Here is an 18,156-nt window from a genome sequence, read left to right on the forward strand (position 1 = left end):
CTTGGAGTGGAGGACAGACACAGGATGGCACCTTCATTGTGGGCTGCAGAATCTTCTTGGGGAGGGTCCCGGGCCCTTCAGGAGGCACTTACTTGGAAGCACAGGACAGTGTGGATGTCCACAGCCATCCAGCCTCGGGCCTGGTCAACGTAACGTGTCTTCAGACAGCTCCATGGCAATAGCAAATGAGAGGGTTCCCTGCCCCTCTCTGCTCACTGCATCGGCTCCTATAGTTTGGCCAGACTGTCTCCTTTCTTTCCGTCCACCTTGCTGGGAAGCCCAGAGTCAGGCACTGACGGAGGGCGGGATCCGAAGGTCGACCCTCTTGTTGCCCAGGCTCTGGCTCTGATGCCAGCAGAGCCATCTCAGCTGCTGCTACCTCTTGCTGGAGGTGACTTCTTCCGGCCTCACCCACCCTGCCATAGCTTCATTAGGGTAAGGGAAAGAGGAGAGAGGAGAGGGGAGAGGGGAGAGGGGAGAAGAGGGGGAGGGAGAGAGAGAGACACAGAGAGAGAAAGAGAGAGGGCGGATTTAAAAATGTGCAACTGTCTCTGAGATTTCCCACATCTGCATAGCTCCACAGTATGAAAAGGGCTTTCTCATTTTCCTCTGATCTTCGGCACCTTGGAAATTACTATCCCCTTATAACCAAAAGGAAAACTGAGGCTCACAGAGATGAAGAAACATATCCAACATTACCCAGTGAGAAGTGGCTGAGCCAAAACCCAGTGCTAGGTCTGACTCTAGATCCAGTGCTCTTTCCAGGATAACAGATTGCTCCAACATATTCCAAAGGACCAAAAATCAAAAAAACACGTATCTAACTTACCCAACGATATATTACCCACAAATGTTACATACTGCTTTTGCACACGCTGTTCCCAGTCTGGGATCCCCTTCTCTTCCCCGCCTGCCAGCCATGCCCAGACCTGTCCTCTAAGACCTAGCTCCAGTTCTCTCCTCGGAGCCCTGCCCAGGCTGGGCTGGGGCCATCACTGATGACCTTCCCTGTGCCGTGCACCAAGCACACACCTCTACCACTGCACCATTTTACTATGTGCTTGACTCCTTTAAGGTACCAAGGTTCCCCTGAGGGCAGAGATGAGTCTTTTTCATCATGGGTTTAGACCACAAGCATGGGGCTGGTGCAGGGTAGATGCTCATTGAACCAAAGAATGAAGAAGTAAATGCCCTCTTTGCAAAACCAGCTGGCCTCCATATAATGGTCTGGCACTGCAGCAAGGAGGTGGGAGCCCTGCCTTGGCCAGTGGGGGCTTGGACACCCAGCACACCCTAGCAGGACACTGTATGGATGCTGGAAAACCATGCTCGTCACCCAGCAGGAGTCTCCCAGGACGGAGAGCCTCATGAGCAGGGTCCCCACCATCTCAAAGTCAGGGGACCCACTCACCTTGATGTCCCACTGCCAAGCAGGCCACCTCTGCAGGGGGGGTGTGCTACCAAGGACCCTGAGCCAGCTGAGGTGCTCTGGCACCCCATGCCCCACCCCCAGGGCTGGGAGGGCTCAGGGCTGCTACTGTCCCAGTCAAGCGGGTCTTCCCCAACGGTGTCTTTCAAGAGTGCCCTGGAGAAGTATTCTGTGATCAGAAGAATGTGTGAAATGCTACAAGCTCCATGGCCCCGTGAAGAGGCCCCCTACACACCTGCAGGCTGAAGGTCATGAGACGCCTGCAGCAAAGACACCCACGTAGCTCGGCTTTAACCCAGTGTCTGCCAAACCCACTTGATCATGGAACCTCGCCCTACTTTCACATACACGCTCCCTTAATTTTCTTTATCAAAAACCTATTACTATCCTGTGGAACTGGAGTTCCAAGGAGCACACTTTGGGAAATGCTGGTGAAGAGTCACTGAGCAAGGGAGGTACTTCTTGTGGAGGGGACAGCCTCGTGGAGATGGCTGGGGACACACGTGGGGTGAGAAGTGTCCCCAGGAGGGAGTGAGCAAGGCCCAGAAAGGGTGCCAGGAACCTCTCACCAACCAGCACACAAATACCTGGAGAAAAAACCTTGGACATTTGAGTCCAGTAAAAAAGACAAGAAGAGGCAGCATCTGGAGTCTCAGTCTTCCTGTCTGCAAAAGGGGAATGAAAAGCCCTGCTCTGTCCAGGGTCATCCAACACGATCATGGAGGTTTGCATTTGTGGAAAGTGACCCTCAGCACAGCACCTGTGTCTTGTAGGTGCTCAATCAAACTTACCTGAGTGGAAGCTACATTAATACACGGGTTACCAAAACACAGGACTTCAGCGAAAAGCAAGCACAAAACTGCAAAGCATGTAACACTAGGGGCCATGTATTTCAGGGGCAGATAATTCTAGGCCTATTGACAGCCCCTGAAGATATCAGTTCACTGAAACAGTGGGAATCCCCAGTGCTTCTAGCTCGAGAATCTCCAGGAGTTAGTGGAAAAGGCACAGGCTTGGAGGCCAACAGGCCTGGTTAACCCCAGATCTGCTCCTTCCAAGCCGTGTAACTGCCAAGCAGCTTCCTCTTCCAAAGCAGCTGTTTCCTTGATGTGCAGGAGGCAGCTAAGCAGTGCTACCTCCAGGGGCGTGGTGAGGGTAAAACGACAATGCGGTAAAGCAGCTGGCACATAGTAGGCGATCAAGAAGCGTGTCTCCTTAAAGGAGGATGGAACCCGAGGAAGCTTTATAAAGATGTGTGTCAGTAATGGCCCAAATGAAATGCTTTATCTTCAGTCATGTGGAAAGCTGACCTCTGTCAGTGGAAGGATGGGAGGATGAAGAAAGAACATCACCCACTGGGCCTCAGGCAGAGGGAGGAAACCACGAGGCTGCAGGTGGTGCGGCAATAATCACCTCGGACAGCCGGCACAGTGGGATGGGCTTTCATGGCTGGGGGAGGGACAGATGTGAGATGGCACCTCCCAAGGAGACCAACACGTGGCCCAGCACAGCTGGTGGTAAAGATTGGAATTCCGTGAAGGCCACTATCTATTGGGTACTTCTTGCAGATCAAGCACTTTATGCACACTGGCTCCAAGATCCAATTAAGATACTGAAAGCCAGAACTGAACCTTGAACCGGAGTCCAGAGCACAAGCTCTTTCCACTCTACTGTGCTGCCTCTTGCCCGTCCAGATGCTCAAGGGTGGAGAGCAGCCCTGGCTTGTCCCTGCATGCTCAGCATCCAGCATGTAACGGAAATGCAGCAAGCACTGGCCACATGAATTACTCACTGGAAAGCACTTCGGAAAGCAACTGGCTTTTAAAAGTCAGAGCCCCTCTAATACAATATGATATGGTTGGAAACTATACAGGCCAATTCACTTTTGAGGAACGTAGCATTAACAGGATCTAGAAAAGAATTCCAAATTCTACACTTCTTTGCCTAGAAAACTTGAGCACCACAGTCCTTTCTCAATGTGACACATTGGTCTTCAGATCCCCCTGGCAGTGCAGAAAGCCCACAGTGATACGGGGTGAGCAGCGTGCAGTATCAGAGCATCATGTCCCTCCACTCTCTGTCTTGCAGATGAGGAAACTGAAAGCCAGAAAGAAGGATCCACACAGCAGGTCTCCTCTATTTTTCCTATATAAAAGGCTGTTGTTGCAATAAAGAAAAATGCACTCAACATACACATCCCCAACGCCTGTTGTATGATGTATGCAGCAGTGCTAGAGCAGAGTCACATACAAAGCACTAAGGGAACACAGTGGCTAGAAGGGAGTCAAGAAAGGCTTCACCTGATAGGTGACTTAGACCAGGAGGGACAGGCTGAAAGTTTTAAGGGAAGTTGTGGCAGGGCGGGCTAATCGCCACCAAAATATGCACTCCCCATCTAAGTTTAAAGTTGTTGCTGGGAAGCCGCTAGCTGAACGGAGACTATACTTCCCAGCCTCCTTTGTGTTCAGGTGGCCAAGGGAGCGTGAACGGGAGTGTATCAGTTAAGAACAAGGCAGTTAAGAAGTGGCTGGGCCTTCTCCACCATCCCCTTCCCTTGCTACCACCCAGAAGCAAAGACTCTGGGGCACAAGATGAAAGGAGCTGGGTCCCTGAATCACGATGTGAAACCACCTGCAACCAGAAGCAGTCCTACTGGACTGTGATGTGAGACTCAATCTCTGTGTGTTGTAGCTCGTTCTAGCAACGAGCACTACTGACTAACGCAGCAGAGGGACGAAGGGTGTTCCAGGCAGAGAGCAACACGGCTGAGGCACAGCGGTGAGACAGAGCGGGGTGTGTGTCTGGGAGCAGGGGCTGGGCCCTGGCTATGTGAAGGTGGAGGTGGGGTTCAGAGAGCTCACACTGGTGGCCACAGGAGGGAGGTCACGTACAGGGGCTGCTGCCAGGAGCCCTGGTGTTGCTGGCACTGCTCTCAAAGGAAGAGTGGAAGTTGTGAATGGTTTCCTGTAAAATTTGTCTCTCGCGTCCCTGTGGAGGAAATTGAAAACAGACACAGAAAGTCTTGTTAAATCTTTTAACCATTAATTCAATTGACACAGTGCTGTTAATGCTCAACTCATACTCGAAAAACCCATGGGCGTCTTGGGGAAAATAAATTACCTAATTGAAAGAGCACCAAGCTTAATAAAAACACACTTAGTCAGGCTCTCCCCAGCACCGCCATCGCAGCCTGTCAGCCCTGGAGAGGGCGCCAGGACGCAGGAGTCCAATCCCCTGGACCAGGACAGGAGGCAGAGCCCAGAGAGCAGGACCGGCTGGTCCCAGGCACGTGGCCTGGAAGGAAGGTCTCCTCCCCTGCCCTGCTCCGAGTGTCTTTCCAGCCTTTAGATTTCCAGCGAATTGAATGAGAGGTATGTATCCTCCTGCTATGCAGGCAGAGGCTGAACTGCCTTCACTCCCCCTTGCCCAAAAGGTGTCAGATTCCTCTTCACAGAGATTCCCTTCTCACCCCATCCCTACGACACTCCTAGCCCCCATACACATATTCCGACATGGGTAAAGAGTGGACGTGGATGTTTCTCTAAGCCCAGAAAACATCTTCACTGAGGACATGGCTGAGAGGCAGTAATACACAGAGGCTAAGAACAGAGGCTGGGCTGGGCGAGGTGGCACCTGTCATCCCAGCTACTCAGGAGGCTGCAGTGGGAGGACAGTTTGAGCCCAGAAGTTTGAGGCCAGCCTGGTGAGACTCTGTTTTCTCTGTAAAAAAAAATAAAAAGAACAGAGACTGGAACCAAACAGCCTGGGTTCAAAGTCCATCTCTCCCACTTAGTGGTTGCATCACCCTGAGCAAGAAATGTAACCTCTCTGGGCCTTGGTTTCCTCATCTATAAAATGGGGATGATAATAGCACCTCACATGATTGCTGCTGATATCAGATTCTGTGTAAGAGGCACCCAGGTCCTGCCCTCAGAAGGCAGCAGTGTGGATCAAACATATATTTTTAAAATTAACAAATAAATGTGGTCAAAATGTAAAGTAAATTAAAAATGTACAATGTCTGGCAGATTGTTCTTTGCTAAGAGTGAAAAGGGGGAAAAAGTCGACGGAATAAGCCCAGATTTCAAACTTTCTTTCCTGTCATTTCACTCTGGGTGGTGGTGGGGGGTGTTCTCCAGACCCCCAAGCAGACATCTGTGTTGACAAGGCCTCCCAGATCCCCGAGAGGACAGTAAGATTCTCCCTTCATGTCAGTCCTTCCAGGCAAACAGGTGGAAGGATGCCCTCGGCATTCCATCGGCACAAATCTCGGGGCTGCAGGGTAGACGGACAGAGCATGGCGTGTGGGGTCAGAGGCCTTGAAGTCCCTCCTCCAGCACTGATTAGTGGTGGCCTCCCACGCACGTCCCCATTCCGTATCTGTAAAATGGGGATAATGTCACCCACCAGGGCTGCCATCAAGCTCACCCTGAGATATGAATGGGGTGGCACCATGCACACTGCAGAGGGTTAAGAAGTAACAGAGGGGGTGACAAGCAGTTTCATTACTGAACACTACCTTGGCCTTAACTACCTGAGGAACAAGGTCAGAGTGAGACAGGGTCCTGGCACTCGCTGCCTCCTAATCTCAGGAGGGAGGAAAATTATAATCGTTTCCTGTATCTGCAGCGGATTGAAGATGATAACTGCCCTTTAAAAACCCCTGAGCTTCAAAGGACCTGCTTGATAATTCTCGAAAGGAAAAAAAAAAACAAATGGCCATTAAATGTAGAAAAAAAGGTTCAACCTACCTAGTATTCCAAAAAATGCACATTAAAACAGGACACATTTTTTTGTCCTATCATATTAATAAAGATTAAAAAACAAACTGGTAGTACGCAATGCTGGCAAGGCTGCAGTGAAGCTAGAACTCATACACACCTAGCTGGCGGGAGTGATTACTGGCTCTCACTGGAAAGTAATTCAGGTATACATATACCTTGATTCTGACTCTTTGACTCAGTAATTCCACTTTTAGACATCTATTCTGACAGAATGATTAGAAAGCCTTATACACAAAGTTGTCCACTATAGCACTATTTATATAAAGTTTGGATATCTGCATATGCAACAAGTAGAGATTTTTAAAAAATTAATTTTAGCACGTCTATACAAATTTGTTATATGAAAAGAGAGTTCTTAGTGACATGGGTAGCTGCATATATTTCATGTTAAAGAAAGCAGGATGTGGGTCGGGCGCGGTGGCTCACACCTGTAATCCTAGCACTTTGGGAGGCCGAGGCAGGCGGATTGTTTGAGCTCAGGAGTTTGAGACTAGCCTGAGCAAGAGCGAGACCCCGTCTCTACTAAAAAGAGAAAGAAATTAAGTGGACAACTAAAAATATATAGAAAAAATTAGCCGGGCATGTTGGCGCATGCCTGTAGTCCCAGCTACTCGGGAGGCTGAGGCAGTAGGATGGCTTGAGCCCAGGAGTTTGAGGTTGCTGTGAGCTAGGATGACGCCACGGCACTCTAGCCCAGGCAACACAGTGAGACTCTGTCTCGAAAAAAAAAAAAAAAAAAAAAAAAAGAAAGCAGGATGTAAAATTGTAGATCCAAATTTGTCTTAGTCATGTTTAAAAAAAAAATTGGACACAAAGCACTGCAGAGTTATCCGCCCAAAAGTGAATGGCATTGGCCTCTGGGTGATTGGATCGTGATTCGTGACTTCTTAAAAAAAATTCTTTTCACAATTTTGGTACTATGCAAATTTAGTAAAATGAATATGCACTGCTTTGATAAGGACAAAAAGGGTACCAGAAAGAAACAGTGGCTTAGGACCAACTAACTCATCATTTCTAGTGAGCCTTCTCCAATACATAACTCTTGTGAAATTAACACACTAATAAGCAGATTCTCAACTGAAATACCGGGACAGGTTCACCTGGAACTTACCTGGCTCGCAGGCTGAGGGTCCACAATGCTTTGCTGATGCTACGCCTGATAATATTTGCTGACACTATTATGTTATTATGAATCAGGTTTCTGGTTAATACTCACTTAAAAAAATTTTAGGCTAAAATGCTGAAACTTTTTTTGATTATGTAAGAAATGCATTTATATCATAACCCTGTTTCATGCAATCATATATAACTGAAGCAAGTTCTGTCCTTCCTACCTGCAAAGCATATTTTCTATTCTCCTCTGTTTGTTAAAATGCTGTAGAACCATTACATGGATCCCACAACCCACCAGCATGCTGTGGACCACGGCAAGACAGACACGGGGGCAAGGAAAGCTGGGCCTCCCTCTTGCACGTGTCCCTGGCTGAGCTTCTCAGTGTGTACGGAGCATTGAAGCCATAGTGGGTACTCTCTGGGCCCAGCTTGCATTGCAAAAGAAAATGTATGAAGGTCAGAAGGTGAAGCTCGTGTGCTGTAGCAATTGCAGAGGCAGGAGCTCCTGCAGCCAGGGCCAGGCTGATCGAGAACAGCCGAGGCCCAGAGCATCTCACAGGCATCAGAAGCGTTCTTAGAAGCCACCTTTGGCCTGAGGAGTTCCTTGCTCATTTTAAGCAGCAGCACACAGTTGCAGTGGTAACTTGGAATAGTGTAGCAGAAGTTAAATTTGTTTTTGTAATATTAAACTTCGTCCTAATCTTGCCTTTTCTCTATGACACGCTAGGATATACTTCCAGAGGACTTTATCTGGTACTACCTGCGTTGAATGTCAGGGCCTTTCTCCAGGGAGCTAGTTCAGAATGGCTCCTTCCCCTCATGCCTGCTGCTGTGTGGAGTCGCCTGACTGCAGGGTGGATGCTGCCTTTGGGAAGGACAAGGGTAGGCTAAGTGGTGCCCTGGGCCTGGCACGTCAGGGGCACCTGGGTCTCTTGGTTGGGAGCTGGTGAGCTGGGCCCCCAAGGAGGACACCAACAGCCATCCCTCTGCCTCTCCTGAGAGGACCTGCTCAGTACAGTACCAGACTGTTATAGAACAGGGAATGGGGAAAGAAAACTAGAAAAAGGTTCTAGTCTGTATAAACTTTAAGAAAAATGTCCTCCTTCGGGGTCAGCTCAAGATGTCACATTGTCCATTCTGGTGATGCCAGTTAGGTTTCTGAAGGTTTGCAAACCAGCCAAGTCTGTCTTCTTTTTGTGATACTGGGCCAAGGAGGCCATGGCCACAGAGGGCAAAGGGGAGGTTCTGGATGAGCAGTTGCCATTTGGCCTGTCCTCTCACTGTCCCTGCATCCAGAACCTTTTCCATCCTTCTCCTTCCTTACCTGGCTGACACATGGCATCCCCCACCTCCATCGTCTCCAGGGCTCACACACCTGCGCTTTAGAGGCCAGGAGGAGGAAGGTTCCTCTAACTCCTGGGCCATGGCATCCATGGTCACTCACTGTCCCCCCCCAAAGCCCTTGCCTTTATTTGACTGGGTCACCGTTGACCACCCTGGGGGCCTTCATCTGTCCCCTGGGACCTCTCGCATGTCGTGGCTCTTGCTCTGTGCTCCAGACACTGCTGTAGTTCTTTAAATGTGTGACACATCTTCTCATCACAGGGCCTTTGCACATGTGCTTCCCTCTGCCTGGTCTCCACTTTTCTTCTACTGCTTTATGCAGGGGTTCCCATTCTTCCTTTAGATCTCAGCCACCCTGCCACTTGCTCAGGAATGTCTTCCCATCCCTTACCTTCCAGCCCTACTCTAAGCCAGCTTTCATGGCACCACCTGCCTCTCCTTTATGTGTGCTGTGGGTGAGTTACACTGAGGCAGTACAGCATGTGGCCAGGACACAAACCCTGGCTCTGTCATGTACTGGCTATGTGACCTTGGGCAAACTCTTTAACCTCTCTCTGTGCCTTGGTTTCCTCATCTATAAACTGGAACTGACCTCAGTGGCTTTTGCACAGATTAAATGAATGACTACAGTATGTGACATGCTCAGACACAGTGCTGGGCATGGAGTGATTCTGAATGCTCAGCACTCACACAGCGCCTGGGACACAGCAGATTCGCAAAGGGCCCTTTTTCATGAATAAATCAATGCCCCAAAGAGTTTAGTGATTGTTTTGGTTAATGCACCCTCTGTGAGCCACCCTGGGGTTTCTGTTTCCTGGATGATGCTCTTCTAATAGCCAAGACCTGCCCACCTCTGCAACCTCCACGCCTGCCTCGCCTACCTCCCTCCCCCTGCACATCTGACAGCAGAGTAGAAGCAGTGCTGGTCTGGAAGTCAGGGGTCACTACTCATCTCTGAGCCTGGGCTTCCCTATCTGTAAAGTGAGGCAGTCCAGGCCCAGGGAACAGGCAAGAAATGCATATAAACAGGCCATTTACAGAGGAGAAAGAACAAATAGTAAAGTCTTGAGGAAAAACACTAAGACTTGCAAATGCCTGCAGCAATGCTAACTAAATCACTTTGAAGGATCAACTCATAGCCTACAGACAGGTAATAACAATGAATGAGCCAGGCACGGTGACTCATGCTTGTAATCTCAGCACTTTGGGAGGCCAAAGCAGGAGGATTGCTTGAGGCCAGGAGTTCAAGACCAGCCTAGGCAATAAAGCAAGACCCTGTCTCTACAAACAGATAATAATTAAAAATTTAGCTGGGTGTGGTGGTGTGCGCCTATAGTTCCAGCTACTCAGGAGCTGAGGTAGGAGGAACACTTGAGCCCAGAAGTTTGAGGCTACAGTGAGCTATGATCACATCACTGCACTCCAGCCTGGGTGACAGAGCAAGACCCTGTCTCAAAAAATAATAATAATCATGATATAACAACAACAAAAACAATCCTGGCAGGGCTGGGAGGAGCCGCCTCCACACACTGTGAGGCAGCAGAAAGGTTAAGATGAAGAGGCCAGAAGACCTGGCTGTAGATTCTGCCTCCTCTGCCCACGACCCTGTGATCTGGGCATGGTCCCCCCTCCCTAGACTCTGCTCACTTGCCACCTAGACAAAGTAAGTGTAAGGACACCAGCCTCCCTGGGCTGTCTTGAGGAAATGTATGCCAAGTGATTTGTAAATGATAAAGTGCTACATAAATATTTATTTGCTGCAGGCGCTATACGTCTGTTCAATATTTCTGTGCATAATCCAGCAATATACAGAAAGAACCATAAAAATGGCCATGCTGTCTGACATAATCTCATATTGTGGAACATAGCCCAAAGAACAACAACAAACAAAAAAAAAAGAAGAAGAAGAAAGAAAAAGGCAAAAGGCAGAGATTCTATTATGGTAACATTTATAATTGTAAAATCCCCGACATGACACTATTGTCCAACAAGTGGGAAGCTGTTAGGCAAAGTGTAAAAAAGCAACAGGTAAGCAGGTATTATACATTGTTGCTGGAATGAGGAACAGAAAAATCCATCCTATATTTGGAAAAAAAGCAGAAGGCAAAATGAATAGCCCAATAGCAACTATAATTAACATTTACAAAGTAAGTGATGATTTTTTTGGTGTGTGTGCACCTTTGGGTGGATGGGGGGCACTAATAATCTTTAGCTTTAAAGCTGATGAAACAAATTTAACATTAGACAAAAACTTGGGATGCCAACAATAACAATAGTGATTGATGGGTCTCTGTGTGCCAGGTGCTCGGCTAAGCGTTTTTAATCCTTGCAACCACTTTATTACCCTCACCCTGCAGGGAGGCTCAGAGAGGTATATGCCTTGCCCCAGGCAACACAGCAAGTAAGTGGAGGAGCCAGGATTCAAATCCAGGTCAGCCTGACTCTAGGGCCTCTCTGAACCAAGGGCTCTGTGTCCATGGTGCTCCCGTGGGCAATACCTGGCTCTGTGGGTTGAAATTACCCCAGGGAATATTCTGGCTGAGTCTGGGGAGAAACCTTATGGGGAGAGAGGTCCGAAGAGGCAACAGGCAAGGCTGGGAGGTAGTAAGCAGTAGGTCACGAGCAGTGTGCGAGTGGGGCTGGCTCTGTTGGATATGCCAGAGGAGGTGAAGTTAGACTACCCTAGACCCTAGGACCCCAGCAAGGCTCTCAGCTGCCTGAAACAAGGAAAGAAAACAGGCTGAGACAATACCTTGCCTGCGTTCAGTTCGGAAATGGCTGCCAGAATCTGCTGCCTGGACCCGTCTGTCTTGATGCCCAGCTCCTTCAAGTCGCCGTCAGTCAGCGTGAGGAAGGCTTCCATATCCACCTGGGAAGAGAGGGGGGACTCGCCACCATCTGCCCGATGCCACGGGATGAAAGACCAACCGCAACATCCCAACCGCAACAGAGATACCATGATTATGAGCAATGAGTGCTCATTAGGAGTGAACTGATTATGATTCACTACTTCCAATTCCCGACTTTATGCTTAAAATGTAGTTGAAAATATTAAACACCAACTCTTCTCAGCTCTAGCCCTTGGATTTTCTGAACAGATGCATTTTGGAAAGATCCTTAAATAAAACAAATAAGGAAAATCTTCAAGAGAGTAGTCTCGGTGGCTAGAATGGTAGAAACCCAAGTGGGTTAGAAACCCACTTCTAACAATACCGGATACTGCACAGAAACGTGGGTATATGGCGGTACTCACCTCGTCTCCCCCTCAGAGGACAAGAGAGGAGCAGACTGTGGAAAGACAGAGGGAGGAAATAAGCAGAAGCAACAAAGCAGAGAAGGGCCATGGGGGGCAGAGAAGGGCTGAGAATAAGGGCATCTCAAAACCATGCGACCCTGGGTTTCTGCGGGTGAGATCCTAACAGCTCTGCCAGCCGTGCTGGGCCCTGGACATGAACTCAGGGCCTCTGTTCCTCTAAGGCAGGATGAAGCGACGGTCAAAAGGGGCTCAGATGAAGCAAGCACCCCCCTGCACGCTGGATGACAACAGACCCAGACAGAGGGGGACAGAGAACAAGCCTCCACACCTGCCAGGACCCAATCTCGGTCCACTGGAGGCCAGTCTCACTGTCAGAGTATGAGGAGGGTGACAGCAGCTAAGACCATGTTGTGCAAAGCACTTCCTAAGCATTTTACATAGGCTGACTCACTTAACTCTCACAACATGAGGTGGCTATGTCATTATCCCCATTTTGGAGAGAAGGAAACTGAGGCATGAAGAGCTTTAGCACCCAGAGCCAGAACCCAGGTGTGGACCCCAGCGTCCTGGCCCTGCTCCACAGCGCCGCGTGACCTTCCAATGCCGCGGCTGCACATTCACCGGTTTTCCCTACGGCGTTTCCCTGATGGCAGCAGCCTCCCTGTTAACATGACTTTCCCTAAGAATTAAGGGATTCTGTCACCTGTCTGGGTCCTTCCCCCTGGGGAGTCACCTTTATAGACAATGCCACAGCCTCACAAATCAGACTCAACAACAGTGCTCATCCAAGAGATGGGACAAAGAGCTGGCTGCCCACACCTCCCTCGGCAGCCAGGTCTCGGGAGGTGGAGGCAGCGTGGCCCTGGAGACAGACAGACAGACAGACGGGGTGCCAATTCCCAGTCTGCTGGGGACCTGGGCAGGTACCTCACCACAGTTCCCCACCATATAAATTACAGGGTGGTTGCAGGCTCTACAAAGAGAGTTTATAAAAAGCTTTAGAAACTGTATTTACGAACTGTAAAAGAGACTACTGTACTTTTATATGATACTGGTGTCATTTAAAATAAAACTTTCATAACTTATTGAAAATCCTTAGTTTTTCACTTTATAAGTAGGCTTTATTTGATATTCCCTCTCACTGAACCAGATTTTTAAAGGTTTTCTTTAAAACATTCGATTTATGGAGAGAGAGATTATTTTCTGAAATCCCAATGCCCCTGCCCCCACCCTTCCTTCGCTCTTTTAACGGTCACTTTGCTTTTCTGGATTAAAACCAACCATCCAACCAACTGTGAACCGGGTTTGAGTCAGTGGGGCAGTCTGTGCCCGCAGCGAATCCTCAGCGTGTCTGAGACGCAGGCATTTGCAACCTCTTTGATGATAACGTGCTCCTGACGGGACTTCACAGCCCACGACGTGCTGGGGGCTGCATGACCAGGTGACGCAGGTTTGATGGAAACCTCCTGTCCCCGCCCAGCTGGACACTAGTCTCTCCCCGTCACGCCAGGCCTGTAGCAGGGACCCCACACTCAGCCTGGCACCACAGCCAAATCTGGGCACTTCTGAGGTCCCCCACACCTGCCCTCCACCTCCTAACTGGTGTCTCCCTCCCACTGGTGCTGCCTCACCTGTCCTCCAGCCCGTTTGCCTCCGCACCAGAGGCCATAGATCTTCCCAGCCCGCGTCTGCCTCAAGCCCACGGCTGGGAGAGGCAAATCCACACGTCCAGGCCCCACTCTCTCCTCCAGACATGTTGGCCTTGGCGCAGCCCCAAATGGGCCGAGGTGCCTATGGCTCTCTGAACAAGTCCTACCCTTCTTCTCAGATGTCCTTCCAGTCACATTCCCCTTTCGCCAAAGTTCAGCTTAACTCTCAGCTCAGGTCTCCTCGGTTCTTCACTTTGTAGACCCCTTACATGGGCTCCCAGAGTGTTCTGGGCACTTCTGCATTTCCCAGTACCAGGATCTGGCAGAGGGCCTGGTATGGGAGCAATAACTCAAGTAGTAAGTGTTTGCTGACTGACTGAATGATCGCATCAATCAGTCAGTCTTCTGCCTCTCCATTTGCACTGACCTTCTCAATCTCTGACCTCCATCAACCCTGGGGAATGCCAAACTCTCATGGCTCATTTTAGGTGGAGTGTACCAGAGACTGAATTTCCCTCCAGTGAGTACTTGCGAAGGGTGAGCAGGGACAGGGTAAAAACATCCCAGTGTCCTTTCAATATTCATACCTCTTGTTTTTCTTTTAAGTCATAGAATCTCAATTTTCAGCTGCGCACATTTCCACACAGCTAAAACACTGTATTTCTAAGTTTCCCTTGCACATAAGTACATGTCAGGTGACAAACTTCTGGCCAATGAGATATATAATAATAAGGCTGTGTGGCACTTTTGGGACGTCTCCTTAAAAAGGAGTGGATGTGTCCTTTTGCAATCTCCTCTTATCCTGCTGCCTGGAATGTGGATGTAATGGCTGGTGCTCTAGTAGCCATACTGAACTCTGAGGATGTGAGCCACACACCCTAGTGCTGGTGGAGCAGAGAGCTGAAAAAGCCTCCAAACTTTCTACAGGAGAAATAACCTTATATTTTAAGACACCATTATTTTGTTTTTCTTCAATACATGTAGCCAAATCAAATCCATCCTAATATAGGTAGAAAGAGAAAAGTTATTAGTCTGTCTTCAGTTTCAATACGGCAAGATGAGAGCATGTATTAACCTCATTCCTCTTCCAAATTCCACTGACAACTAAAAGTATTATTAATTATTATTATTTAAAGGGAGGAATTTTTACCAGTGCTGGAAACCAGGGAAAAGTGCTGCCCACATTGCAGATACTTCAAGGAGTTTCTGCAAGGGACTAAGAAGTACCGTTGTAGCTGTGAGGACTGGTCTGGAGGCCAGGGCAGGGGGCAATCAGTGGGGTTAAAACCCCAGTCCCACTAAAGCCTCCAAGGGAAACAATGGACTGTGGGTCCATATCGATGGTGAATCCCGTGCAGTGCTAACCAGCTTACATGCTACCCAGAGAAAAACTGAGTAAAAGGAAGAGATAGCTGAGCTTGGCTCCTAACAAGGTAGAGCCCAGACCACTAGCTCAGCTAACCTCATGCTACCATAACACACAGGGAGATGCTCCAGCCCTCCCCTTGGCACTGCCTCAGGCCCCGGCTCCCTCCCTGACCCCAGAGCTGCAGAGAATTCCAGGTGAGCGAGTTAAAACTACAGCAAATGTGCCTGGTCTGCCCTCCCCCTTTCCTTTAAAATTCTCAAAGATTTCTATAATATCTCAGCTGGAACACACCTCAGTTCCCTACCCTGGACAACTGTAGCAACCTCTGACCGATGAAGGATGGGGAAACTCTCAGACATGCCAGCTCCAAAAAAGGAGCTAAAGCCAAGAAATCAGAACAGGTGTTATCTTATGACACAGGAACAAAGACACCGCAAGGAGCAGAAGTATACTTTGAGATGTGTTCTCTGTACACTCAAAGAGGACACAGGGCATATCAAACAAAGGCAGGCAGCAGTCAGCAATCTGGAAAGATTTCTTACGAGATGAGAAAAATCACTGCTGAAGTTTAAAACCCCAAGGAGGCAGGAATAACAGACTGGGTATGGCAGAAAAGCAGAGGAAGAAAGCCACTGCACCCCCGCTTATGCCCTGAACTAAAACACAAACTCCCCAATTGTGTCTCAAGCTTGGTGGGGACGATGAGTGAGTCTCATGATTGCTACTGCAGTGAGGACAGTTTTCATGTACCACGCTGGTCACTAGACGGTTCTAATCCAGTGATTATACCTTAGTGCATGGCTGGTGGGCCCATGGAAGAGTTTTATTTGGCTAAAACAATAAATTTTTTAACAGCTTACTGAGATATAATTCATCTACCATACAATCCACCTATATAACGTACACAAGTCAATGATTTTTAGTATATTCACAGGGTTGTGCAACCATCACCACACTCAACTTTAGAACATTTTTGTCTCCCCAAAAAGAAACCCCACATCCATTAGCAGTCACTCCCCACCCTCCCTTTCTCTCATTCCCTGGTGACCACGAATCCACCCTCTGCCTCTACAGATTTGCCTTTTCTGGACATTTCATATAAATGGAGTCAAACTGGTGACTGGTTTCTTTCACTTAGCATAATGTCTTCAAGATTAATCCATGTTGCCTTGTGCATCAGTACTTCATTCTTTTAATAGTTGAATAATATTCCATTGTTCAGAAGTACCATATTTTATTTCCCCATTCGTCAGTTGATAGAATTTTGGTTGTTTCCCCTTTTTGGCTATTAAGAACAATGCTGTTATGAGCATTTGTTTACAAGTTTTTATGTGGACATATGTCTTCATTTCTCTTGGGGATATACCTAGGAGTAGAATTGCTAGGTCATATGGTAACTCTGTGTTTAACATTTTGAGGAAGAGCCAGATTGCAGAACAGTAATTTTTATAAAATGTGAATTTGAATGCTTTTAAGCAAATGGGAGCTCTGTTGGATTACCATAGACCCTACATCCAGACATAACACAGATTCCTTAGGATTTGCTTTGGCCCACTTTAAACCTATACGTCTGCCAGTCAATCCCACGCAACAAAAATATTGTCAGGACAGACACAAACTTTTCTAGAGAGAGCAGTGCTCAAAATGACAAAATTCCATTATAACAAAGTAAGCCATAAGGTCCCCAGGATTTCACTGCAATGAATTGAACTAAATGTGCTGAACACAAATTCTATTTCCTCAGCTGTCTCAGTGAAAAAGATCAATCCAGTCTTGCAGAATGAAAACCCACAGATTTAGACAAAGTTTTTTTATTTTTAATAGTAAGATTTAAATTGACATTCAAAAGGAACATCCTTACCTCTTGTTCCTCAAAAATAGGCTGATACTTCTCAAGTGATAATTTCTTAAGGATTCCAGTCAGTTCATCTTTCAGAGGAAAAGATGTAGAAAAAAAAAAAAGCCACATTTTAGATTTCAGTAAAATGTATCAAAAAAGTGATCTTCAAATTTCCATAGAGTAGTGATAATCTTACTTCAAATGATATTCTACAAGAAACCCCAACACAGAAAGGTCTAAGCTGCACTCCTGAGGATGAGGCTGGAGGTGGGTCCTAAGTACCTGCCAGCCACACCCCTCCCCGCGGGGAAGGTTCTCCACATCTCCCAACACCCACATCAGGCTGCGGAGACAGGGAGAGTCGAGGCCAGGGCTGACTCTCTCAAGGCTGCAACCATCAAGTTCTTGGGAGTTCCAGCTGCTGGGATTAAAACTCTGCCTTCTTCTGGGCAAGGATGCCCAGTAAATGTCAATGCCGACAAGTCCTCAGCTAGTCTGAGAAAGAACTTAAGAGCAGGCAGGTTGGCTTCAGACCAGAGCCCGGGTTTGGCTCCAGTGTGTGGAGGCTGTGGCCTTACCAGAGGAAGGAAGCGCCTGGGTGGAACCGCAGAGCTGGAAGGGTGCAGGGGAAGATTTTGGGTATCAGAGCCGGGAAGATAAAGACAGGAGACAAGGCCAGTATCTGGGGGCTTGGAGAAATGTTCATTCACACAGTCAATAGGGATTTACCAGACTAGGCGGTGGGGACTCCACAGGTACCAAAACAGATAAGAAGGCGGCTGAGAGGCCGAAGACAGCAAGGAGGAAGAGAACAGGGTGGGGACAGACAGCATGTCCCCTGTTTTACAAAAGCTGTTTTACACAGGATGGTCACAGAAGGTCTCTCTTACAAGATGACAACTGAGCAGTAGTAAATGAGGAGTGAGCTAGGCAGATGCCTGGGAGAAGAGCATGAGGAAGCATCTATCCCTCCATCCATCCATGTAGCAGTGACTACCAAAGTGCCCACTACATGCTGGGAGTGCAAGGATGGAGGGGGCCCCATCGTGAAGTGCTCAGTGTGCTGGCAAGACACAATGATGAGGGTGACAGCTAATGCACAGTGCTCACTACCAGGCACCCTGTACATGGATGGCCCATTTGCTGTTTACAGCCCCATGAAGTAGACCCCATTACTGTCCCTGTTTACAGATGAGGAAGTGAGGCCTCTATCCTGAGTGAGGTCATACTGCTAGTCATGGCAGAGAAGGGACTCAAATTCAGTGGTCTCGTGACCAGGCCTGTGCTCAGCACCTTGCTCTCCACTTCTCTCGCTGGTGCTGAGTGCTGCGGTAAAGGGCATGAACTGAAGACACGGGGACAGAGAGAACAG

The 18,156-nt window shown here is 48.4% G+C and overlaps 1 protein-coding gene across 1 annotated transcript in view; it reads right to left on the reverse strand.

The window, feature by feature from the left end:
- Positions 1-326: 326 nt before the first annotated feature.
- Positions 327-18,156, reverse strand: part of ANKS6 (ankyrin repeat and sterile alpha motif domain containing 6) — a 58,177-nt gene continuing 40,347 nt past the window's right edge. The window contains exons 13-16 of the mRNA XM_012638289.1: positions 16,806-16,873; positions 11,423-11,539; positions 4,321-4,417; positions 327-425 (exon numbers count right to left, since the gene is read on the reverse strand). Coding sequence (XP_012493743.1) covers positions 376-425; positions 4,321-4,417; positions 11,423-11,539; positions 16,806-16,873 — 332 coding nt within the window. The 3' untranslated portion in view covers positions 327-375. The remainder of the gene's footprint in view (positions 426-4,320; positions 4,418-11,422; positions 11,540-16,805; positions 16,874-18,156) is intronic.

Source organism: Propithecus coquereli, unplaced genomic scaffold, assembly GCF_000956105.1.
Source record: "Propithecus coquereli isolate 6110/MARCELLA unplaced genomic scaffold, Pcoq_1.0 Scaffold128, whole genome shotgun sequence".
In the NCBI taxonomy this organism is placed as follows: Eukaryota; Metazoa; Chordata; class Mammalia; order Primates; family Indriidae; genus Propithecus; species Propithecus coquereli.